At 37.7% G+C, this 24,568-nt stretch overlaps 2 protein-coding genes across 2 annotated transcripts in view; both read left to right on the top strand.

Annotated features, from left to right (window-relative positions):
* DENND2C (DENN domain containing 2C) overlaps nt 1–6,791 on the top strand; it is an 88,537-nt gene extending 81,746 nt beyond the window's left edge. The window contains exons 14-19 of the mRNA XM_074263132.1: nt 128–305; nt 680–721; nt 1,400–1,505; nt 3,801–4,037; nt 4,932–5,018; nt 6,288–6,791. Of these exons, the coding sequence (XP_074119233.1) occupies nt 128–305; nt 680–721; nt 1,400–1,505; nt 3,801–4,037; nt 4,932–5,018; nt 6,288–6,319 (682 nt within the window). The 3' untranslated portion in view covers nt 6,320–6,791. The remainder of the gene's footprint in view (nt 1–127; nt 306–679; nt 722–1,399; nt 1,506–3,800; nt 4,038–4,931; nt 5,019–6,287) is intronic.
* Nucleotides 6,792–9,173: 2,382 nt separating this feature from the next.
* Nucleotides 9,174–23,714, top strand: BCAS2 (BCAS2 pre-mRNA processing factor). The gene is made up of 7 exons (XM_074263131.1): nt 9,174–9,537; nt 10,165–10,257; nt 13,974–14,044; nt 15,730–15,891; nt 20,262–20,312; nt 22,474–22,554; nt 23,226–23,714. Exons 1-7 carry the CDS (start codon nt 9,445–9,447, stop codon nt 23,350–23,352), a joined length of 678 nt encoding a protein of 225 aa, XP_074119232.1. The 5' UTR covers nt 9,174–9,444; the 3' UTR covers nt 23,353–23,714.
* Nucleotides 23,715–24,568: the final 854 nt, after the last annotated feature.

Raw genomic sequence — 24,568 nt, 5'->3', positions numbered from 1 at the left:
AAAAATGAGAAGTCAGGAGTGGATCTGTGAGAATAAAAAGTCACTGTAATTTCTCTTTTTATGTCATACTTGCCTGGGCTTCCATGAGTCCCACTGTATAATACTGCCTACTTTTGCCTCTGACCAGCACTTTATCTAAATGTGGCCATGCTGTGGTAGCCACACTGTATCCCTTCACCTGGCAGCATACCTACATCCCAGTCTTGCCAGCCTCCATGATTGACATTGTATGCTCACCCACTCCATTTCTTATCGGCATCCTGTCCTGCTCCTTACCATTGCTCCAGGATCTGCCCATTGAGGAGGTAAGGTTGGGGTGGAGGAGACTGATAGTTTAATTTTAACACATGTGAAAACTCTTAACATGTCCTTCCCACAATTGAAAAAGAAATTATACTAATCTAAAATATTGCAATATAACTAAGTACCATATTATGTCATATTTACTATAGCAAGTCAAACTCGTTCTTGTGTTACATGAATAGGATGGCCTGCTAAAAAGGAAACAGGCTTCAAAACCCAAGAAATAGCCTGGGTTGATTTTGAAATAGGCCAGAACTTTGAGTCACTTGCATGAAATTTGTTCCCACTGTTTGTAAAAACCACAATCCTCTTTTTGATTCAGCAAATTTTATGTGAATGACTCCAGTTTAACCTGCTTGACACCTTTCTCCAATAGGTGCTGATTGTTGATCTCTGTGCAGACAAGTTCTTGCAGGAGGTGAGTGACACAGAAGGAGATTGCATAATAATGTTTGGGGAGAGAGCTTTCAATAGATCTTTTACAGAATAACTAATTTTCTTAGAGGAACTGGCTGTTAGACTGAGAGCTTTTCCATATGTTCAGTTTTATATACAATGAGTAACCTTAATAGTTATGACCTATCATACAAAATTAATTTGAGAAAATGGGGTGCTTGGTAAGGAAGAAAGCTTCAAGAAGAGAACTACTCCTTGTAATGACTTTCTCTAAATCCAGATGAATTAATGTCAGCCTACCAAACATCAATAATTTGTGTCAGGATGTAGACTTCTGACCATGCATAAAACAAAGTCAGAAGATTACTCAATAATTCTGATTCAATTTCAAAACCAACCGGCGTTTCGGAGTTTAGCATCATTCATTTGGAGGATATTATCAAATCAGTAGATAGAGATCATGAGACTTGTTAGATGGAAGCTTATTCACAAGTAAAATCTGAGTGATATTACTGGGTGATTTTTTTCTGATTGACCTTAGTCGTTGTTATTAATATTTTGGCTTTAAATTTTCTTCAGTTTAAGGGAAATAGTTTTCCATATAGCAAAGAATAAAGAGTTCAACTTTTTCTGGATCTCACTAGTGAGTGTTTGTGTTCCAGTCCATAAACTGTACACAATCCTATGGTTGTCTGTCTAGGTCTCTGATGAAGATGAAATTCTACCACCAAAACTCCAGGCTGCTCTGGTGCAGATTTTAGAAGAACGAAATGAAATCTTGGCTCAAGAACAAAGTTCTCCACAAGGTACCAGAAAGTATATTAACTAGATCATAGGACTCTGGGACTCTGAGTCAAGCGGTGTTAATTAGTGCTTAATCCAATGCTTGTACTCTATTCAACATGTCAAAGGATACAAAAAGAAGACAGAGACTGTCAAGCTATCAAGCTGAAATGTGAAGTGAAAGACGCATACTATATGAAACAACTGGGGAACAATAAGTAGCAGCTGAGAACCCCCCGTGCCAGAATGTGAGGTGGACCTAAAGGGTTAAAGAAATTCAGAGAAGGAAAAGATCAGCATAGACTGGTATAATCAAGGAAGACTTCTCCACAGCAGGCAAGGACTTGGAACTTGAAAGCGTAGGATTCGGGTTAGTGAGCAGGAGTGGGGAATGTGTCCTATTCATTCAATAATCAAGCAACCATTTATTATATTTATTATCTGCCAAGCACTGTGCAAGGTCCTGGGCATATAAACAGAAAAGTGAGATAATCATAGCAAGATGCTTACATTTCCATAGGAAAACAGAACACATATAACATAGTAGTGGCTAGAAAGAAGGAATTTGGTGCAGACTGTTAGAGAAATTATGAAACCAGACATAGGACAGCAGATTGTCAGAACTTTCTAATTTGATTATTGCTTCCTACTATTGTCAAGGGCACTATCATCCTCCCAGTCACTGGGCTAACTAAGCCAAAGTGGGTTCCTTGATTCCTTATTCCCACTATTTGATCTGCTCCCAAGGTCTCTCATACATGATCTTCTCTCTTTTGACATTGCTACTGTAATTGCCCTCATCACCTTATGCCTGGACTGCTGGAAATGGTGCTTGATTTATCTTACCACCTCAAGTCTCTTCCCTAGTCTACCCCATCCTCCACTCAGTTGTTAAACCAGATCTTTCTAAAGAGCAGGTGCAGCAAAGTCACCCATTTAAAGCATTCCAGGTACTCTGGTAATCAAGCCCTTCTATCTTTCCAGTCTTCTCATGCCTTCCTCACAGCCCATCCTCCCTCCCCCTCCCCCCCATTCAATACATACATGAGAGCCTAGTGATGCTGGCCTCCTTCCTCATCATCATCTCCCAACTCTAGGTATTTTCACTGGTTGTTCCATATACCCAGAAAGCTTTCCTTCATCTCCCTCAACTGCTGGCTAAAATCCCATCTTTTACAAGAAGCCTTTCCTGTAGTCGCTATAGGGCCTTCACTCTGAAATGTTCTCCAGTTTCTCATTTATACTCACATATATGAGTGTGTGTGGGGGGTGTATTTTGTGCATAGAGGCTTGCGTGTATTCTCTGTGAATTCCTTGAGAACAGCTTTTGTATTTTCGCTTTTCTTTGTATCTCCAGCACTTAGCTTAGTGCCTGACGCGTAGCAGGCATTTAATAAATGCTTGTTTATGGACTGACTCAGAGTAAAAGATGAAAGAGGTAGTGTAAGGTACAGTGTTCAGGTAGGTTGCTGGATGGAATGATAAATAATCTTAAGGCCAATTACATCTGATGAGATTAGGTGAGTTTTCCCTGGACATCCACACATCAGCTCCAAAGTAGAATCCCAAAACTGAATGGAGAAATTGTGGGAGGGCACTATACTAGATGCAAAGCCACTATGGAATACATAAAGATTATTAAGACTTATCTAGTTTCAGCCCTCAGGGGGTTTATAATCTAGTGTATAATTTTAAAAAAAATTTTTTACCATAATGGATGATAACTAAAATCACAGTATTCATGACAATTATTTTGACCTCTTGACATTTAACCCTTTGAGACAAATGGAAAAGTAGGACAGATCATTTAGGGCAAGATGATAAGCTTTTCAGAACCAAATTAAGTAGTTTGAGCATTGTATAATAGTTACAGAGTTATTATAATAGTTAATTCATGTTTACTTAGGACTTTCAAATGGTTTATAAAATGTTTTCCTTAGAAACAACTAGTGGCCAAAAAGAAAACTAGTAGTAGTGGTAAGAAGAAAACTAGGAGAGAAGGCAAGGAGGATGATCGGCAGTGCCATGAAGCACAGATGAGCACTACTAAAAATTCCTGGATTTAGCTGGGAGTCACTGATAGCTTCTGAGAGAGCAGCTTCAGGGGCGGTAGTTGAGAGAGCCAACAATTCAAAACTGTTGGAAGATAAAGCAGTGGCTACTGTTCAAGTTGTCTCTTCTGTATCTGGCACATGGAAATCAGAATTTATACAGCTTGCTCTAATGCCTCTTCTAATGATTGCTTCTAAGCAGGACTTGTATCCAAGTAGCACATGCATACACCAAAGCCCAAACCCTTGTTTTACATCTTGCAGTAGATGTGACACTCAACACCCTGGTATCCGAAGCTTTTGTCAGATTCTTTGTGGAGCTGGTGGGACATTATTCTTTGAACATGACGGTGACAGAACGTGGAGAACGGGTATTCCAGAGGGAGCCGTTCCGCAAGTCTCATACCTCCCGGAGTGTGCGGCACTTCCTGGATCTGTTCATGGAGACACAAATGTTTGCTGGTTTCATCCAGGACAGGGAACTTCGAAAGAGTGGGGTCAAAGGTCAGTCTTTACAAGTCAAGTCCCTTCCATTTAAAGTACTTGATGAGCTTGGAAAATACTTGGGAAAATTCACAATTTTATTAATATGGATCCCTCACTTCCTCCACGAAAGTCTTATTCCTATCTTTTTGTGGCATACTTGGGCCTGGTGAAGCACTGCAAATATGCTGGGAGGTTCAATCAGTTTAGAGAGGCTCATGGTTGTCCTTGTTCTTATCTGCCCTATTCTTCGGGATCCCATTCAGGGTTTTCTTGGTAAAGGTACTGGACTGGTCCACCATTTTCTTCTTCAGTTCATTTTGAAGATGTAGAAACTGAGGCAAACAGGGTTAAGTGACTTGTCTAGGGTCACACAGCCAGCAAGTGTCTGACGTTGATTAAAACTCAGAAAAAGTCTTACTGACTCCAGACCCAGCATTCTTATCTACCATGCCACCTAGCTGTCCCCATGTCTTGTTCCCTCTCCAATATTAGTTACCAGGTAATTAACTTTTTTTTCATACAACTCCTTAAGACTACAACTTCTTAAATGTGGAGCAATTGAGATCTGTGTTGGTGAAAGGAAGATCTGCACGGATGAAATCACTATTTTAAAAAATAGTACAGTAAAGATATTCCTTCTACCAAGTACCCTTTCAGTCTTGTGTGATTTTTTTGTTCGTGTTTTTTCATAACTCTTCTACAAATGTGAACATATTCAAACCAGAATAGTAGAGAAGACTGTGGCTAATTCTTGCATTAGCCCCAAATTGAAGTTGTAAGATATGAGGTTTGTTTGGCTCTCAGGGGAGGCCTGATTTTTAATTATCTATATTATCCCAAAGAAAAATAATCATGTTCTCTTGCATTAGTTTGGATGTAAGATGGTTTCAACAGTATGAATTTCCCTTATAGGATTGTTTGAAGTCCGGGCCATTCAGTACTTGGAAGCAATTCCAGAGTCGGAACCCAGTGGGGTAAACAAGATTCTTCGAAGTCTTGGTGAGTTATTATATTTGTATTAAGTATGTCTAAGAAAACTTTCATGTCACAGTCCAAAGATACCTTAAAATACTGAGATGCATAAAATATCGAACTGCCAATAACCTGAAAAGGCCATGCTGATGACTGTCATCCTGTTGAAACAAGTCCCTAGTTCCCAAGTCCAAAAGTAAGGAGAAAAAAACCATCTAAGCAGTTTTGAATTTTCCCTCTCAGGCTTGGATCGATCAGTCACTCTCTTCCCAAAGCCATTCTCTGGAGCCACTTACTTCAGACAGCTTACCTTACAAACCAAAGGATTAACATCTGAGTATACAAGGGACTTAGAACAAAATAGGAATTGTTGCTTCTAGAGATGGGGCCATTTGGTTATTTGTAACATCATTGGAGGGTCATTTAAAATGATCAACTCAAGGAATTCAAGCAGCCAGAGAGTGTTGTCACTTGTAGTTGCCTTGGCAGGGCCAGACCAAAGGATTTTGCCAGCCTTATATGGCCTGTAGGCTCCCCTATTCTAGAGGAATACTAGCTTAGTCCAGGTTTAAACAGTATTATTTTCGGATTCCTAGTCAATTTTTAAATTATTTTCATCTGTGGGAAAGTATACTTGGAGCTGATAAAGCAAAATAACAAATATACATATCCAGTCCCTCCCCCCCACCATTAATTTTTATGTGCCTTTGGAATATATGCCCCTAGCTCTACTCTGTATTAGTTAAACGTATTTTTAAGTCACTTAAATTCTTTGAGCTTTGGTTTTCTTTATAGACCAAAGGAACAGAATAGAAAATCTAAAAAGATTCTTGTTAAAAAATGCTTAGCACAGTGCTTGTCACAAAGAAACTATATAAATGCTCATTCTCTTCCTAGCTTCCTTCTAAATGAGGGGTTGTTAACCTTTTTTCTCATGGACACCTTTGGAATTTGGTGAACCCTATGGACCCCTTTTAAAAATGCATAAAATTACAAAGGAAAAAAAATTATAACTTTTTACAAAAAATTAGGTATTTTGATAGTTTCATTGACTTAGATTAAGTCTTGAATTTTACAAGGATCTTTCGGGTCTAAACTTCTGGTTCTTTGCTTTAATCGGGCAAATGTTAGAATTTGTGTTCTAATAATACAGATCAATTGACTTACTGATAAGTTTATGTCTGGCAGAGGTAATTTGGCACAACTGAGTAACAGTGAATAAAACATTAGTCTTATAATCTATAGTAGATAGAAATGAGTGACTTACGAGTATGCTATATTTATTTCTCCTTTTAGGAAACAAAATGAAATTTCTGCAGAAGAAATGAAAACCTGAATTTTCATACCTGAAATGGAACAGGAAATGTTGTCCAGGTCCAGGTGCCAGGATGTATTGACTAGGATATTGCAAAATCCTTGGAAAAGCTTAAAAGGTTCAAGGAAGCAGTCAGTCTGAAAATTTTACCCAGATACTGGCTTAGGAATCACTGCAGAATTGTTGAGGGTGGATCTGAAATCAGTGCTGCCTCCACTTTATATCCAATTTCTTTGGAAAGAAAACATTTCTGCTTCTTAATATCTAGGCTCATTCTCTGGTGCTTGGACTATAGAGAATTTATTTTTCTTAAAGTCTTATTAATGTTCAGTTAAAATGAACACATTAGGTGAGCATGAGCCTCATGCTGAATTTTAGGGTATTTGGGAATGGTGGGAAAATGTCCTTAACCAAGTTCTATGGCAGCTTTAAAATGTTGGGATGATTGACCCAAGCTAAATGTTATCTTTGTGGTGTTTTTTTTTTTTTTTTTTTTTTTTTTTTTTTTTTTTTTTTTTTTTTTTTTTGTGGGATCCCACTTAGGTGGGTTATATCCTGCTCTTCAATACCTTTTCCTTATAGGATAAGCATCTTGCAGTCCATTCCTCCAGACATATGGGATATTAAATCCTGTGACTCTGGTTAATCCTATCAAAATGAACCAGTGCCACTTTGTATCCTTCAGGATAAGGGACTCTAATCAGCTGAAATGACATACAATTGGGGCATCTCCCTAAACCTTGCATTTTTTGCTATGGAAGAGCTGAACCTCTGGTAATGTAACCTCATTCTAGGGTCATACCACTTACCTACCCGGACCCTTGGCACCCAAAGCAGTGCTAGTCTTTGGAAAGAGGGACTGATCAGTGGCATTTAAGTAGCACTGTTTAATTTTCAGATTTTGGAATCTCCATCCAATGGGGATGTATTTAACTGGCACAAACACACAACAAAATCTTAGTCTGTTAGAATAAATGTTATTGCCATTCTCATAAGCAATCAGCTTGTTGGTTTTGTTTTTCTGGCAAACTAGAATTTGCCTTCCCAGCCCAACCAGGTATTTATACCTGTATAAATCTAAAGCACACACCATTCAATGGCTGATGCTGTGTAATATAATTCCTATATTCTGGACCTAGAGAGGAAAGATAGCCCTATGCCTATTTCAAAATGTATAGTAAGCATCTTATTCCAACAGGACCCCTGTTAGATTAAAACTTTGTCTAGTTTTTCCTTTTTAGAACTTCACCCTCCTGTCTTTTCCCAAAGGAATCTCTGATGGGGAGTATTAATACAATGATGGGTGTGAGGATGGGGGGAAGAAATAAACTAAGTTAAATATAGCAGGCTGGGTCCTGTCGGTCCCTCTGTGAGGAGACCCCGTGCCTCAGGGATGGGGTCCCTTTATGCCCTCTAAATTGAGGATGATTCCTTGGGCTATTTGTATTTTATTTTTGTAAAGTACTATGGATCATGGGTACGTCTGTGACAGCAGAATTGCTCAAGATTTGTATAAAGTTTACAGATTTTATATTTCAAAAAATAAAAACATTTAAAAGTCTGACTTTTTTTTTCTTCTTTTCTTCAAATGGAATAAAAGTCATTTGCTGTTGGGAAGTTTTACTTTATTCCAAAAAACAAACAAACAAAAAACCACTTGTGCCACTGAATGTCTGTAGCCTGACTTTTAAAGTTTGGAGTAGGAAAAAAACCGCGAGTTTGTATAGTCCAATTTCCTCCTTTTACAAATTAATTAGGAGTTTCCACGCACAGAAGTAAAAGCCGGACCGCTCGTTTCCCGCTCGGCGTTCTTTGCAGCACGCCCAGCGCCCAGAATGCACTGCGCACGTGTTAGATGAATGATCCGAGTCTCGCTGGGATCCAGAGGCCGAGCCTGGCTGCGGGTTCCCCTTTAATTCGGGGGAAGGCCCACCCCAGCCCCTTTCTCCGAGCTGCCCGGCTCAGCTGCCCCAGGTTCTGTTTAGCCTCCGGCAGACGGCTCAGAATTCAATGAAACCGATCCCGGTCATTTTTTTCTCCAACATTCCCTCCTGGAGAGGTCTCTCTATTCCAAAGGCCTCAAGAAGAAAAGTGCTCCCTGGGGGCACTGCTGAAGGATCCGAGTGCAGACAGAAGCACACTTCATTTATGTTTCTTTTCTCTTCGCAACTTTAATTTGAAAGTGTTTTGCATGGCTTCGCACGGGTAATATACAATACTGTTGGTTTGTTTCTCGGTGGACGAGGAAGGGACAGAGGCACGGAGGAATTGGGAGTGAAGGTTAGATTATAACTGGGAGGGGGTTCCCGCCCCCGAACTCCCTCCCACCCTACAAACCCGAGGAGCGGCCGCGTCACTGATCCAGCCACGCCGCCTCCGCAGCACGCTTCCTCCTCGCGGTCAGTAGGAATGTTTCCTCCCCCATTCCCTCTCTGGACAGATCCCTGCACCCCGCCCTGGTAGCTTCTATTCTAGACAAACGAGGTACAGCAGAGGTTTTGGACGCCGGGACCCCCAAACCCGGCCCGAGGAAGCGGTGTTAGATCACACTGCGCGTCAGACCCGAATGAATCTAACAGGGCTCCTCGCGAGGCGACCTCGCCCTCTGGGGTCGCGACCAGGAAACGAACTTGCCACAAAACTGCTGCCGCAGCAGGTCATTTTATCAGGTGCTGGGAAAAGGGGAAAGAAGAGTATGGGAAAAATGAAATCGGTACTGAGAGGGAGATGGAGAAAAGACTCGGCTAGGGCAGCTTTGGGCTCCAACCCTTCAGGATTCCCGCTGCCGCAGAGCATGCTGGGAAAAGTTGCTAGCGTCCTAGCGCCTCACCTAGACGTGACGTACACGTCACGTGTCGCAAAAGGGGCGGAACTTATGTTTTTGCGTCTTCGACTTGTTTTCATTGGAGATAGTGAATCAAGCACGTTTTAAAAATCCGTATTTTCCCTCACATGAGTGTGGGATGGTCGGGCGGAAAAAACGGGAAAAATTCCTGACCAAAGATCAACCCTATTTAGCAATTGCCATTTGAGCACGCGCGAGAAAGCTGCGCACGCGTACGACCATTGACTCCCTCGGCGTGCAGTCGCAAGGCTAACGGCTTGGAGGCGTGCTCCGCGTGAGGCTGAGACCGCAGGATGGCGGGTACCGGTCTGGTCGCCGGGGAGGCGGTGGTGGACGCCCTGCCTTACTTCGATCAAGGTTACGAAGCGCCTGGCGTGCGGGAGGCTGTGAGTACGGGCGGCCGGCGACCGTTCTCAGCTCCCTACACTTATTTCCTCATCTTTCCAAAGCTCCCAAGCCCTCCGGGCTCCCGCTCGCCCCGTCTCGCTGTAATAACTTCCTCGGGGACGAGCTCTGAAAGTCCCGCCAGCCCCGAATCTGGTCACCTGACTTCTCTCCCCCAAATCTGCAGGGTCTCCCTGAAACCTGCCGCGCGGCCGGCCTTAGAACCCCACCCGGCATCTTTTCCCAGATGTTGGCCAGCTTCAGCTGCGCCGCCGCGGCTTCTCTGGCTGTCCCGGGTCCGGGTCTCAAGGAACCAGAAGGCCTTTTGGCCTGGACCGCAGTGTCCCAGTGTAGGCCGGGGCTAACTTGTGCAGGGTTTTGAAATCCCACAAGTTAGTGGAGAGCCCTCCATCACCCTTTGAATAGGCAGAGGACAAGGTTAGAAAATCGCTTTAAAAGCTGCAGGGATATGAAATAACGGATGATTTGCTGTAGCGTGCTTTCCCCTGCAGAACTATTTTGAAATGATTTCTGTAGAAACAGTTGCCCTTTTTCCTCTTTTCTCTACCTCTTTTAACTCTTTTTATTCCCTATGTAAACTCCCCTGAGATGCTCTCCGTTTTTCTTAGGCTGCTGCCTTGGTAGAGGAAGAAACGCGTAGGTACCGGCCTACCAAGAACTATCTGAGCTACCTCCCGGCCCCGGATTACTCCGCCTTTGAGGTAAGGGTGTGCTTTGTCTTCCGATCTAGAAAAATGTTGGGGAGTACAGGATAGAATCCCGGCTATTGTTGTAATGTGCGATTTTCAGTTAATAAATGTGAATATGGCATTTATGGTTGATTTCACAAAGGTCAGAACTTCAGAAACATTCATCAGCGATGACCAAAATAGAAACAATTGTCCTGTTTTGTAATAACTTCGGCAAAACAAACGAACACATTGGTGGTACTTGAAAATGGCGTTCTTTGCTCATCTCTAATCCTGCTTTCTGTCAAAGGATGGGGAAGCACGTTTCCTTGGCAATCTTCTGGGTTGTAATTAGTCATTGCACTAATCAAGGTTCTACGGTATTTGAGAGTTGTTTTACTTTATGTTGTTGTGATCACTATTTCTGCTTCGTTTATTCTGCATGAGTTTATATAGGTCATCTCAAGATTTTCCAGAACTGTCTCTTTTGTCATTTTTACACTATGGTTCTATCATATACAAATGCTAGAATTTGTTCAGCCATTCCTTGTTAGTGGTCTCATCCTTTATTTCTAGTTCTTGGTACAACAGAAAGTGCTGTTATCAATATTTTGTATGTATGCGTTGCTTGGTCCCATATTTGACCCTGATCAGTAATGGTATTTTTTGGATCAGTACTTTCAAGAATGGTTCACCAGCACTGTTGGCTCAGCTCCTCCAGTGACAAGTTAACATTTTGTCAACTTAATGAGTCTTGAGATGTTTAATTTACATTTCTCTCATTAGTGTTTTAGAGCATTTTTTTTTTTCATGTGATTGGTATGGCTTGCATTTCTGCATTTAACATGTGTAGTCATAATTGGCCATTTTATCTTCCTTAATGATCTTAATGATAAAGGTTTCCCCTCCCCATTCAAAGTTGTGAGTGAATTTTTCTTTCCTTCTGTAATGTCACTTTAAAGATGTCTTTAGTAACATTTATTAAATATTACTATATTCAGGGAATAATGCTAGAAACTAGGAAATAATGATTAGGATTGAGAAAAATCTCTTGAATTTGGATGTTATGGGATCATTGCTAACTGGAGAGAGCAGCTTTTAGTATAGTGAAAAGAAATCTCTATAATTGAATTTTACTCTTGTTGTGCTAACTTTTTTGTTTTAATGGAAATCTTTACCATATGCTTTCCTAACTTTTTAAACAGTTGGTGACCACATCTGAATTTTTTCTTAATGACATGATTATGAAAATCATTCTATTGAATGATCAAGTAGCTATTAAAGAGTCTAGACATGAAATTATCATAGTGCAATACTGGTTGTATTTTTTATATCTGCTTTTCCTAATTCCTGTTTTCTTTTTTTTCACTTCTTGCTGTTAGTGTTCCTGCTTTCAACAGCTGTAAATGAGGGCCCAATGAACTTTCCTGTAGATAAAGGGAATGGATTTATATAGTTTGGTTGTTTTTTTGTTTTTTATTTTTTGCTCTTATAAAGTGAAATGTCACTGTAAGTGAATGTTGTATTGAAATTTTTCTTTTCTTACTAACAGTGTTGAGAAAATATGCAGTTAGACATCAAAGACAAGGAGAAATCTCATTAACAAAAATATTTATAATAGCACTTTACATGCTAACAAAGAAGTGGAAACAGTTCCAGTAGTTAAGGAGTGGCTAAGCACATTATGGAATGTAAATGCAATACAATATTATCATGCTGTAAAAAAAATAATAAGAAAATTTGAAGAAACTTGTAAAGATTTGCATGATCGATTACCAATTGGTAAGCAATGCCAGGGAAACAGTTAACATAGTAATGGAAAATAAAATGGCATTGAAAGACTTCAGAACTGATTAATGCATGATTAATTATAACATAAGCCTCTAAATGATATCCTTTAGCAGAAAATTGTTATACTAGAGAAATAGAGTTAAGCATAAGTTTCCAGACATGACCAATGTATTGTTTGCTTGACTATATTTAATTTAAGAAAGAGTTTTCTGGTGGTAGGAAAGAGTCAGTAGGAAGCCAGCACTCATTTATTGGGTGTTTGCTGTGTGCCAGACACTATACTGTTTGGGTAATACGAAGAAAAGGAAAGAGAATTCCTGCTTCCAAGGAATACGTATTTGAATAGAGGAGACAACATGAAAATGGCTATGTATATACAAAATGTGCAGGTAGGTTGAAGGGAATCTTGAGAGGGAAGGTATTTCCCATCAACCCTTCTAAGCACTTTATTATGCCCATCAAGGCAATATGGACCCCTTGTGATGACTTACTCATAGTGCGTCACTAACAAGACTATTTGTGGATTTTACTCCTCATGAGGCTCAGATGATTGATGTATTTGATGAGAGTTCAGGGAAGATGGCCCCAGACTCATCCGGCATCATCTCGCTAAATAAGTTTTTGTGTGTGAACACACACACATACACACAATTTCTTGCAGAAGATAGGATTTTAACTGACACTTGAAAGAAGTCAGGAAGGGGAGATAAAGAGGAAGATTATTTCAGGCCTGTGCAGCCAGTGAAAATGTCCAGAATCAGGAGAAAAATTATGTGAAGAACAGCACAGAGGCTAGTGTCACTGAATTATGAATTGAGCAGAAGAGATTAAAGTAGAAGAAAGGTTATAAAAGGCTTTAAAAGCCAAATAGAGATTTGTGTTTGATCTTGGTGGAAATAGGGAACTACTGAAGCCTATTAAGTGAGAAAACGACACGGTCAGATCTGTACTTTATTAGGGGGATCACTTTGGTAAGAATGGAGATTTTTTTGAGGTGGGTCATAAAAAACAACCAGAAGGCTATTGCAGTAGTGTAGACAATAGATGATAAAGACCTGTATCATGGTGATAGTGTCAGAGGAGAGAAGGGAGTATATATAGGAGAGAAATGGTGAAAGTAAAAAGGACAGGTCTTTGCTGGCCTGGACACAGAACGGTGTAAGGCTGAGGCATGATGCCAGCCCGGACGCCTGGGTGATTATAGTATAGGGAAGAGAGGAGGTTTTTGGTTGAAAGGTAATGAGTTCAGTTTTGGACATGTATGTAAGATGTCTGTAGGATAAAAAAAGAATCATCTAAGGGTATAAATCTGGAGACTAATTGATGACACTAGATTTTTTAAGAATCCTGGATAACTTTAATTCCTTTGAAAATATATGTCCTTTTTATTACAAATTTGACAATTTTGAAAGAAATGAACAATCTGAAATTTTTTTTAAAGGAGCATCATCATGGTGTGTATTTATTAGGGTAAATAGGACTGATTATTAGAACAGTTATACCAGAACAATTTCTATAGGTGTAGAGAGAAGCTACCTATTGTTTTTACTCCACATCTCAGCCCAAAAGGCAGAACATGGGAGCATTATTCAGTAATAGAAAGGCAGACACAGCAGGCTGGAGGAGGCATATAATAATATAATTTAATATCTAGATTTATTCCTTATTACTTTTTTCACATACGGCAAGATAAGTCTTGGAGTGAGTAATGGTGTTATACAGAAGTCTTATTATTGCTCCATCCTCAATAGTTTACTTACCACCTGAATTTAGAATTGGAGTTACTACTCTATTCCCTGTTCTATTTCTGGAGGGAATAGATTAGGATGAGAGAAGAGGATGGATAAGGTTTACTTGTTATAAACTATTCAGTTTTTTGTTGTTGTTTATGTGGAGTTGGTTTAGTTGTTGGATCTAATGTGCAATTGTCCTCTAAGAATAATTTTCTCAATTTATAGACTGACATTATGAGAAATGAATTTGAAAGATTGGCTGCCCGACAACCAATTGAATTGCTTAGTATGAAACGGTAAGTTCTTTTTCTGGGTCAATTTGTGTTAAAATAATATGCATTTTCAAGTTTTCTCTGGAGAAATATCTAGAGGTCTCCAGAAACGTGGGTTTTAATTATAATTGTTTTACATGTATGTATGTTTTTTAATAGCATAATCATTGTTCTAACTTGTGCATACTTTTCTTCATATTCCCTACTATATGCAATAGTGTGATTCATAGGGTGGTAATAGTCATTAGGACCCCAGGTAAAATTGATGAGTAGACGAAGTTTGTCTTTGATGTACTCCTGCCTCCCTTTCTGCTCTTATGTTGTTTACCTCAGAATCCCATCCAGGGCTATCTTTCCTAAGAAGTGCTATGTACTGTAAAGTTTCCTCTTTACTCCCACCTGAGTTCTTATTCTCATATTTTAGAGCTTAGGCAGTAGCATTATCTAATTCAAAATGATTTGTGAAAAAGTAACATTTAACTTCTGTGTAATTGACGAGAGGGGGGGAAGCTTCACTAAGATGAATTTAAGCACATATTTTAAATATTTCTAACTCATCTTTAGTTGGTGGGCTGGATGTGGCAGTTACTTGCTTGACATGGACACTTTAATTTCAGGATGGGAGTGTTGTAGGGAATGTTTCTGTCCATTATTCCCTTTCCTTCTGGGCTCCCATTTTCTGGGAAAGAGACAAATCCTATTCGGTCTGGGGAGGAAGAAAGGCTGAAATTATGAGGATGCTATTTTTGGTATCTGTACATCTCCTAATGATGCCTTTTCTATAATTAGTAAGCAAGTTTGTAATAGTTAATATGTTTAGATGTTTTATTTTTATTTTTTTAAAACTGAAATGTGATTCAATCTTGGTTCTGAGGCTCTCCCCAATTGCACATGAATTTAAAGCCTTTGATTAAATGGTTTTTGGTAAAATTCTTTGGTTAAGCTCAAGGATTCAGCTGTATTTGGTAAAAGTAATTGAATGAAACTTTGTGCATAGTTATATGCTGGTGCCTTTTAAAAGCATCAACACTGAAAAGAAATAGAAAAAAATTCTAAATATAATATATAAGCAAAAAATTACTGTCTAGAATTAGAATATATTTTTAGTAATGACATCTTGTTCTCTGTCTTTTAATCTTTCTCTAGTTTTAACATAATGGCTCATGCTAGAGAACTATGGAAACTAAATGTGGTTTGAAGCATAGTTTTTTTCACCTTTTTATTTATCTTTCTCATGATTTTTCCTCCCCTTTTGATTTCTTATACAATATGACAGATATGAAAATATGTTTTAAAAGATAGTACATATTTAACCTATATCAGATTTCTTATTGTGTTGGAGAGTGAGAGGGAGGAAAAATTTAGAACACAAAGATTTACAGAAATGAATGTTGAAAACTATTTTTGCATATATTTGAAAAAATAAAATACTATTAAAGACATAATGTCTCATGTTTCAATAGTATTTTTAAAGGTTTACAAAGCACTTTATATACATTCTTATTTGATCCCTTTGACAGTCATTGTCTTTTACTATACCTCTTTTACAAATGAGAAAACTGAGGCTCAGAGAGCTTAAGTGACCTGCCCAGAATCATAAAACTAATATCAGAAGCAGGATTTGAACATAGGTCTTGCTCATTCCAACTTTAATACTCTCTTCTTTGTCACTGTTAGGTTAAGTATTCTTTCCTCCCCTGTAATTTCAGATATGAACTTCCAGCTCCCTCCTCTGGGCAGAAGAATGATATCACTGCATGGCAGGAATGTGTAAACAATTCCATGGCCCAACTGGAGCATCAGGCAGTTCGCATTGAAAACCTTGAGTTGATGTCACAACATGGTTGCAATGCCTGGAAAGTATATAATGAGTAAGTAAGAACAACTCCTGCCTGGCTGGATGTTTTTAAAATCAAACTTTTATAGAAAAGAATTCAGAATGAAATTAAGTATTAGGTGAGCATTTTGCTAAAAAAAAAAAAAAAAAAGTTATATATAATCTGTTAAGTACCAACTTAGCCCTTAGTAAGAACCTAACAATAATCACTGATGTCTTTCCTTGGAGACCTATTTTACAATGAAGCAGTTCCCTAGGTGACCCATCAGACCCCATTTTTCCAGCCCATTGTTTTCTTCTTTATGAACCTTCCCTTTATACTGCCATGAGAGGTGTGTATCTGTTGGATGTTCCACTCTGCCTTTTCCTTGCTTCTTTCAGCAGTCAATGGGTTCGGGAATTCTGAGGAGATTTGAACTAATAGACCCATATATTTTGGGGATTATAACCTGCCTATGTTTGGAATTAAGTTCTCCACTAAAATCCTAATCTTAATCTTAATGCCTCATTTTGGCATATAGGTGTTCCTAATTCCTTGAAACATTTTGGCTGCAGAGAGAGCACAAGATTTGGCTTATCCTATTCAAGGTAGAAAGGTTTGTTGATGGTCTGTCTTTTTTTGGAGACTAGCCTAATTAATTGCTGAAAAGCAAAAAAAAAGCAAAAATCAGGTCACTTAAATTCAATGTGCTTGTTAAGCTTCCTACCTTGTGTTGTGCGTGGGCTTGATTTTGGCAACTGAATGATCTGTGGCCTATGAGAGGAAGAGACTGGAAACAAGAATACTAATTAGTTAGCAAGTAAGGCAAGGAATACTGAGGCTTGGAATTAGGTTAGTATCCCTATGTGTCCAAAGGTGGGAGGGGATGGATTTTATAGACAGGAGATTGAAATTGACAAGACTTGACAACTGGACATGAAGTATGATTGGAGAGGAAAAAGTGAGGGTAAGTGGGATCGGGAGACTAAGTGGAAGGATGTGTTAGTTTAGGGGGGAAAGTAATGGATTCTATTGAGGACGTGTTGAATTTGTCCAGTTGAGGTTGTCCGTGCAATTGGTAATGTGGGACTATAGTTAAGGATAGAAATATGGAAAATATTGAGTTGGGTGTCATCTGTGTACAAATAGTAATTGAACCCATGGATATAAATAAGATCACCAAGGGACAATATAGGTGGAGAAGACAGTCCAGGAAGGCCTCACGGAACAGCATGATTAGGGGTTAGCAGGTGAAAGATGATTCATTAAAGGAGACTGAGAAGTCAGGTAAGAGGACAGCCAAGAGAAGCCAGTATCAAGGAAGCCAAGGGAAGAATCATAAGATTTAGAATTAGCAAGAGCATGCAAAAAGCATTTATTAGGAGTTGGCAAAACTTCAGAAGTGCAGCTAGCATAATTCTCAAGTAACACCAGAAGATTTTGGCAATGCTTGAAGGACGTAGAAAGGTGCTTACACATAGATCTAGGCTGATAGTTTCTAGCCCTCAACTAGATGCTTATGTAGCTGTTCCAAATTAGAGTCTTCTTGTTAAATAGAAATTTTAAAAGATCGATTTGAAATAAACACTTTTAATATTCACTTTTATTTGATTTTTTAAAAATTATCAGTTAAATTTTTTTTCCTAAAATTATTTTTTAGATAGAACAATGAGATTGAATATACATCATTATTTGTGAAAATCTTGGTTTAACACTTCCAAGTCAAAAATTTGGTTCTATATTCAGTTTTATTGTATCCTGGATTTTAAAGATTATCATAGGTGATTAAGTTACCTCATAAAGATAGGTAGATTTAAGTGGAAGATGTGTTTCATCATGTGCTTATGAAATTATACCTTGTAAATCATGATGGTTTCCATACCATCATTAGCCAACATTTCAAGGCACAATACACTTTGAACAAGTTTATTTGAAGGAGATCTCGGAGTTCATTTCTCTAACCTTTGTTTTATAAGAGAATATGAAAAAAAAAATTAAGTGTCATAGGTGTCAGATATATCATTAAAAAATTGGGATTAAAATCCTGATCTTCCAACAGTTGCTCCAGTGCTATTTTCAATATAGTATATTGCCTTTCCAGTTCAAGTTGAAAAGGAAGAGGAAGGTTTAATGTGGAAATAAGTTATAAATCAGTGTTTTGATATGAAGATATAGTTAAATGAGAGCATAACTTGTCAAATGATCTTTTTCTTTTCAGTGAAGTTATGACAGGGTGGGAGAGGTCAAGGTAGCTTAAATTTAGATGAGATTTTTCCAGATGTTAAGCCATCAGTAAAAATTAATATAGACAGTAAAAATTAACTAAATTTGTACATGCAAGGCAATCAATAAATTAAACAACTTTAAATATAAAAATAGTTTATTCTAGGAATGGAGACACATATTTTTTCAGAGTAATTACCTCTATCTCAGTAGGTTTATTCCAGCATTAATTTTTTGTGTGTGCAGGTCAAGTCATATTCTAGAAGAGCCATGTTGCTTACTGATTAGTAGAGAAGGTCAGAATTGATGGAATGGTTTAGAGCTGGGGTTCTCAAACTATGGCCCGAGGGCCAGATGCTGGGTTATGGCAAATGGGCTGAGGGGCAGAGACAGAGTGTGAGTTTTATTTTTATTATAGTCCAGGCCTCCAGCAATCTGAGGGACAGTGAACTGGCCCCCTATTTAAAAAAGTTTGAGGACCATTGGTTTAGAGCCAAAGTGTCATGCTTGAAAATAATAATCCTACTATATATTCTTTACTAGTCAGACCTTATCTGAAATATTCTAATTCTGTACACTAAGTTTTAGAAGAATTGGCAAGTTAAAGAATGTGGTACAAAAGAGGAAAAGAATTGTGGAGGGTCAGAAAACTTCAGTAAGTGAATTGAAGAAACTGGTTGTTTAGAGTAGAGAAAAGAAGACTTAGAAGGAACATAAAATTATCTTATGTTTGGCTACCAAAAGGCAAAAGGACGGCCAGTCTGTGCAAATTCCAGGGATGTACATTTTGACTCCATAGAAGGATTGTGAGAAGAACATTTTATTTACTGGGTTTGAGTCTCGCTTTGACATTGGATAGTTGTGTGAACTTGGGGGAAATCACTTGGTAAATATGGACCATAAAATGAGAGGTTGGACAATAACTCTGAAAGTCCCTGCCATGCCATGTCTAATAATAGATGAATTATACAGTATGTCTTAATAATTACACCTATGCAGATAAATTGCCATGGACCAGCATTTCTTTTTTTAAAATTATTATTATAGCTTTTTATTTACAAGATATATGCATGGGTAATTTTTCAGCATTGACCCTTGTAGAACCTTCTATTCCAACTTTTCCCCTCTGTCCTCCCCACCCTCTCCCCCAGATGGTGGAGTTTTTGTGACAGAAGCTGGGTAACTTTTTTTTTTTTTTTTTTTAATTATTATTATTTTTTTTTTAAAGGAATAATCATGTACTGAGGGAAAGACCACTGACCAAGGGGTAACTTGCAGCTCTACAATTTACTGATTTTTTTTTTTTTTTTTTTGCTTGATTCAATCAAAAAAAACTTTTTGACAAAGAACAGTATTATTTTGAATGTTATCATTCGAGAATTTGCATTTCTTTTTGCTCTATTCCTAAATGAGCTTAATAGGAATGCTAACAGGTGACGTGGCAGTTTAAGAACTGGAATACAGTAAGATAGTTGTTAGAAAGTTTCAGGATCTTAAATTTCAGTTCTGCTATTACGTGGGTTACATGTAGGTAGGTATTATCTTATTGCAAAATAACTTCTGATAGGGCATGATATCTTTTTAACCAGATTATTGATATCCTATTGCTTTGAGAAAAGTGAGAAGTACTTGCAACTATATCTTTCAAAGAAATGTGCTATTATGGGACCATTCCAAGTTTCAAATACAATCACCTGTCTTTTGACCACTTGGGTGGGTATTGATCTATTTGCTGATGAAAAAAATCTCTTCATTTGCATTTTGTTCTTGGGAGCCATTATGTTATACTCATATTTTTGCAGAATTTGTATAATTTAGGTATGTTTTTAAAAATAATATTTATACGTACATTTTGGACAGATTCTGTTTAATATGCTCTAACAGTAATTATATTATGCAAGTCAATTTCTTTGCTGTGTTATTGGCTACTGTTTTGAAAACTGTCATTGATCATATTGCCAGCTCTGTGTGGAAATAGTGTACCATGTTCCACATATGTAGTGACAGCATATGGTAATACATTCATAAAAGTTTCAAATTTCTGAAAAATAAATTTGCTGTGATAATTAACTCTTGCTTTTAGATATGTGCATAAAAATGTGAAAGCATGAATCTTGGCCTATTTCATTTATATACTGCTGTAGTAATAGATTTTACTGTGTCCTAATTTTTTTATTTGTTTTGTTTTTCTTCACTTTGAGAAATCTAGTTCATATGATTGAACAAGCCCAGAAGGAACTACAGAAATTAAGGTAACTTTTCCCCTGTATTGACTTCATTTTTATTGAAGAAAACATTTCTTCAGTATTCTGGGAAATATGTTTCAGGATGATAGCCATGCCAGAAAGGTCTTACCTGCTCCATTAGGTCTTACCACATAATTAGCTCCTCTATTTTACTACATTGTAGAGATACCCTTTGAGTTCAGGTACCGTGTTGGGATGAAATGAGACACTTGAGGGTTATTGAACAGTTAATAAGGGGTGGAGCCAAGATGGTGTAAAGCTGACATGGCACTCTGTGACCTCCTCTGAGCTTCCCCTCAGATTAAGCTTCTGAACTGGTTTTGGAATGACAGAACCCACAAATATTTGGAATATAACACATTTCTAGAAGAAGATAACTTGGAAGAACTTCAGAACAGCCTGTTTCAAATGGGCAGCAGTTCAGTCAGCTGAGCCCAGACCCACAGAGAGCACAGGGTCAGGAGTCAGGCCCGGGGCCAGAGCACTGAAGCTGCCACACAGCAGGCATTTTTTTTGTATGGCTCTTGGGCTATTCTGTCCTGGTTGCAAGCAGTGGTTTAGTAGATTTGCTGCAAGACACTCAAAAGCATATACCTGGAAGAGCAATTAGCCAACACCAGAAGTCAGCAGAAGGGCAAATATAGCAGCTGTCACCCATTTGCTTAAGAGCAGACCTCAACCCTTAAAAAAAATGAGCAACAAAGCAAAAAGAACTCTGACCATAGGCAGAGAAAGAGAGAAAAAGAGAACAGACCTCAAACCTTAGCGTTTCCTGTAGATTCCTATAGGCAAACCAGCTCTAGATGAACCCCCAAAGGTGATATGAGCTGGTCCCCATTTCACAAGGCTCTCTTGGAAAAATTCAAAAAGCATCTTAAAAGAGAAGAAAAATGGGGAAAGAAAATGACATCTTTTGACAGGAAAAAATGACAAATGTTGGAGGGGATGTGGGAAAACTGGTACACTGATGCATTGTTGGTGGAGTTGTGAATAGATCTAGTCATTCTGAAGAGCAATATGGAACTATGCCCAAAGGGCTATCAAACTGCACACCCTTTGATACAGCAGTGTTTCTACTGGGCTTATATCCCAAAGAGATCTTAAAGAAAGGAAAGGGACCCACATGTGCAAAAAATTTTTGTGGCAGCCCTTTTTGTAGTGGCTGGAAACTGAAGGGATGCCCATGTTGGAGATTGACTGAGTAAGTTATGTAATATGAATGTTATGGAATATTATTGTTCTATAAGAAACAAATCAGGATGATTTCAGAAAGGCCTGGAGAGGCTTACATGAACTGATACTATGTGAAGTAAGCAGAACCAGGAGATCATCATTGTACATAGTAACAAGATTATATGATGATTAATTTTGATGGACATGGCTCTCTTCAGCAATGAGATGATTCAGGCCACTTCCAGTGATCTTGTGATGAAGAGAGCAATCTACACCCAGAGAGAGGACTGGGAACTGAGTGTGGATCACAACATAGCATTCTCAACTCTTTTGCATTTTGTTTCTTACTCATTTTCTTTCCTTTTTGATCTGATTTTTCTTGTGCACTAAGAGAATTGTATAAATATGTTTTTACATATTGGAATTAACATATTTTAACATGAATAATATAAAAAAATTTTTTTAATGAAAAGAAAAAAGGAAATAGGGAAGCTCCAGCAAATCTTAAAAAAAAAAAATGAAAATAGATTTAGTGAAATGGGGAAAAAAACCATATAACTTCCTATAAAGTAGATTTGATAAAATGGAAAAAGGAAATGAAAAAAAAATTGATTGAAAAACAAATTGTGAAATGGAAAAAAAAAATGCAATGAACAAAACAACTCTTTTAAAAATTCAATTGTCCAAAAAAGTTAATAAAAGGATGTTTTCTTAGCCATAGCACAGAAAGAATATTTCAGACTATGATGGATGTAATGCTGGGCCTGGAGTTAGAAATACTAATTTTCCTGGGTTCAAGTCCAGCCTCAGACACTTACTAGCTGTGTAATCCTGGACAAGTCAATTACCTCAGCCAAAAAAAAAAAAAAAAGGATGTTGGAGATAAATTGGCATAGGCCCTTGAATTGACTGGCTACTACTGTACAGAATGATAGAATAGCAAAATTAGTATCTAAAACAAACCAAGTATTTACATATATCTATCTATTTACAGAAAACATATTCAGGATTTAAACTGGCAGAGGAAAAACATGCAACTCACTGCTGGATCTAAATTACGAGAAATGGAGTCAACGTAAGTATTTTAAGATTTCATCTTTGTCCCAAACTCCCTTACACAATTTTGTTCAGTTTTTTGAATCAGTTGTTAAATGAGATCTCAGCTGATCTCAAGAATCCTTTGCCATTGTTGAGGCCCTAAGCTTCCCCTGTCTCACCACCTCCTTTTTCTACCTCTGGATGCTTTACGAAGGTTCGAGACAATGACAGAGAAGGGAACCAGGAGCCAATAGAAACCCTGCCAATTTCCGAATGCTGTCAATATGTGTTTGTTTTCATTGACTGTATTATTGATGTAAACTCGGAGATTATAGAATAATTGAACTTAAAAAGTTTTTTGAGTGCTCATCTGCTTTAGAATAATACTGTGTCTTTATATTATCCCCTGAAAAAGCTGCTCTGCCTTTTCAGAATATTCCAAAAAAGAACTCCTTGCCTCTTATATTTTATCTATTAGATGTCAGAGGATAGAGCACTGGGTGTCAGGAGGTCCTGAGTTTGAATCCTGGCTCCATTATTTAATAGTAATGTGATGGTGGTCAAGTCTCTCTGCAGGATTCTGTGCTCTCTAAGATCCCTTAAGGCCATCACTAATCTATTATTCTAATATTATGTGTGTCATAGAATCTACAAAGAACATTTAACCTAATCCTGTTGTGTTTTTTTTCTCCTGCCTGTATTTTCTAGTTGGGTCTCCCTCGTCAGTAAAAATTATGAGATCGAACGGACTATTGTACAGCTAGAAAATGAAATCTTCCAAATCAAGCAACAGCATGGGGAGGCAAACAAAGAAAACATCCAGCAGGATTTCTGAAAAACTGGGGTGAAGTGGGGAGGGAGAGAAAGAGCATCTTAGGAATTTTTAAGGCATCAGGAAGTTGAATGATTCTCAACTCACGTTAAGAATCTGTTGAGAGAGTGGTAATGACCTGAATAGCTTGTGAATGCTTTAGGAATATGATAGAAACTTAGAAACTGTACAGAATGCGTGAATAGTTCTTTGTATTATATTTAATTCTATTTGTATATTTCTTTAATAAATAAATCTTTACCTTAAAAATTTTTGACAATTTGAACTTAACTGGAAATTTTAATAATGCCTTTGGCTTTCTCACATTACTTGTAAATATACATAACCCTTCTCCCTTACCCTATAATAAAGATGAGGAATAAAAATAGTTCAAATCGACAATTTCATTAAAGTGAGGCAACATAGCAGATTTTTATGGGATATATCCAAAGCAACATCTTGGGGGGAAGATTTATATCTATAAATACTTAAATCAACAAAATAGACAAAAGAACAGGATCAATGAATTGAGCGGGCAATTTTAAGAAATGAAAAAACAAATTAAAAGTTGCCAATTAACACCAAATTAGAAATCCTAAAAATTGAAGATAAGTAATAAAACTAGAAACTGATTTTATGGGGAGGAAAAAAGCTAATAAAATAAATCATTGGCTTATTTGATTTTAAGAATGAATCAAATTGCCAGTATGGAAAATGAAAAGGATGAATGCAGAGGTGGAAAGCAATTTATTAGCTATTTTGTTTGGCCAGTTATGTACTGATAAATCTGACAATCTCGGTGAAATGGATGAATATTTACAAATATACAAATTGCCCAAATTAGCAGAGGAGGTGGAATATTTAAATAATGCTATCTTGGATAAAGAGATTGAACTAACCAAAAATAAGCTTTCTAAGAAAAAATCCCCAGGGCAAGTTGAATTTGCAAATGAATTCTGACAAATATTTAAAGAATAATTCTAATAGTATGTAAAAAAATAATTTGGAAAACTAAAACTAAATTCTTATCAAGTTTCTTTAACAAATATGTATTAATACCTAACCTAGGAAGAGCAAAACCAACTAATTTCCCTAATATTGATGCAACTGTGATAGACTTGACTTTTAACAAAGCAGTGATTCAAAGCAATTCCAATAAACCTGGGATGGAAAATGGTCACATCCAGAGATTGAATGTGTATTTTACAAATGAAAAGCTGATTCATTTAGGTGTCACAAG

Source organism: Sminthopsis crassicaudata, chromosome 4 (assembly GCF_048593235.1).
Source record: "Sminthopsis crassicaudata isolate SCR6 chromosome 4, ASM4859323v1, whole genome shotgun sequence".
In the NCBI taxonomy this organism is placed as follows: Eukaryota; Metazoa; Chordata; class Mammalia; order Dasyuromorphia; family Dasyuridae; genus Sminthopsis; species Sminthopsis crassicaudata.
The sequence above is the reverse complement of the archived record's forward strand: the minus strand, read 5'-3'. Positions and strand labels throughout refer to the sequence as shown.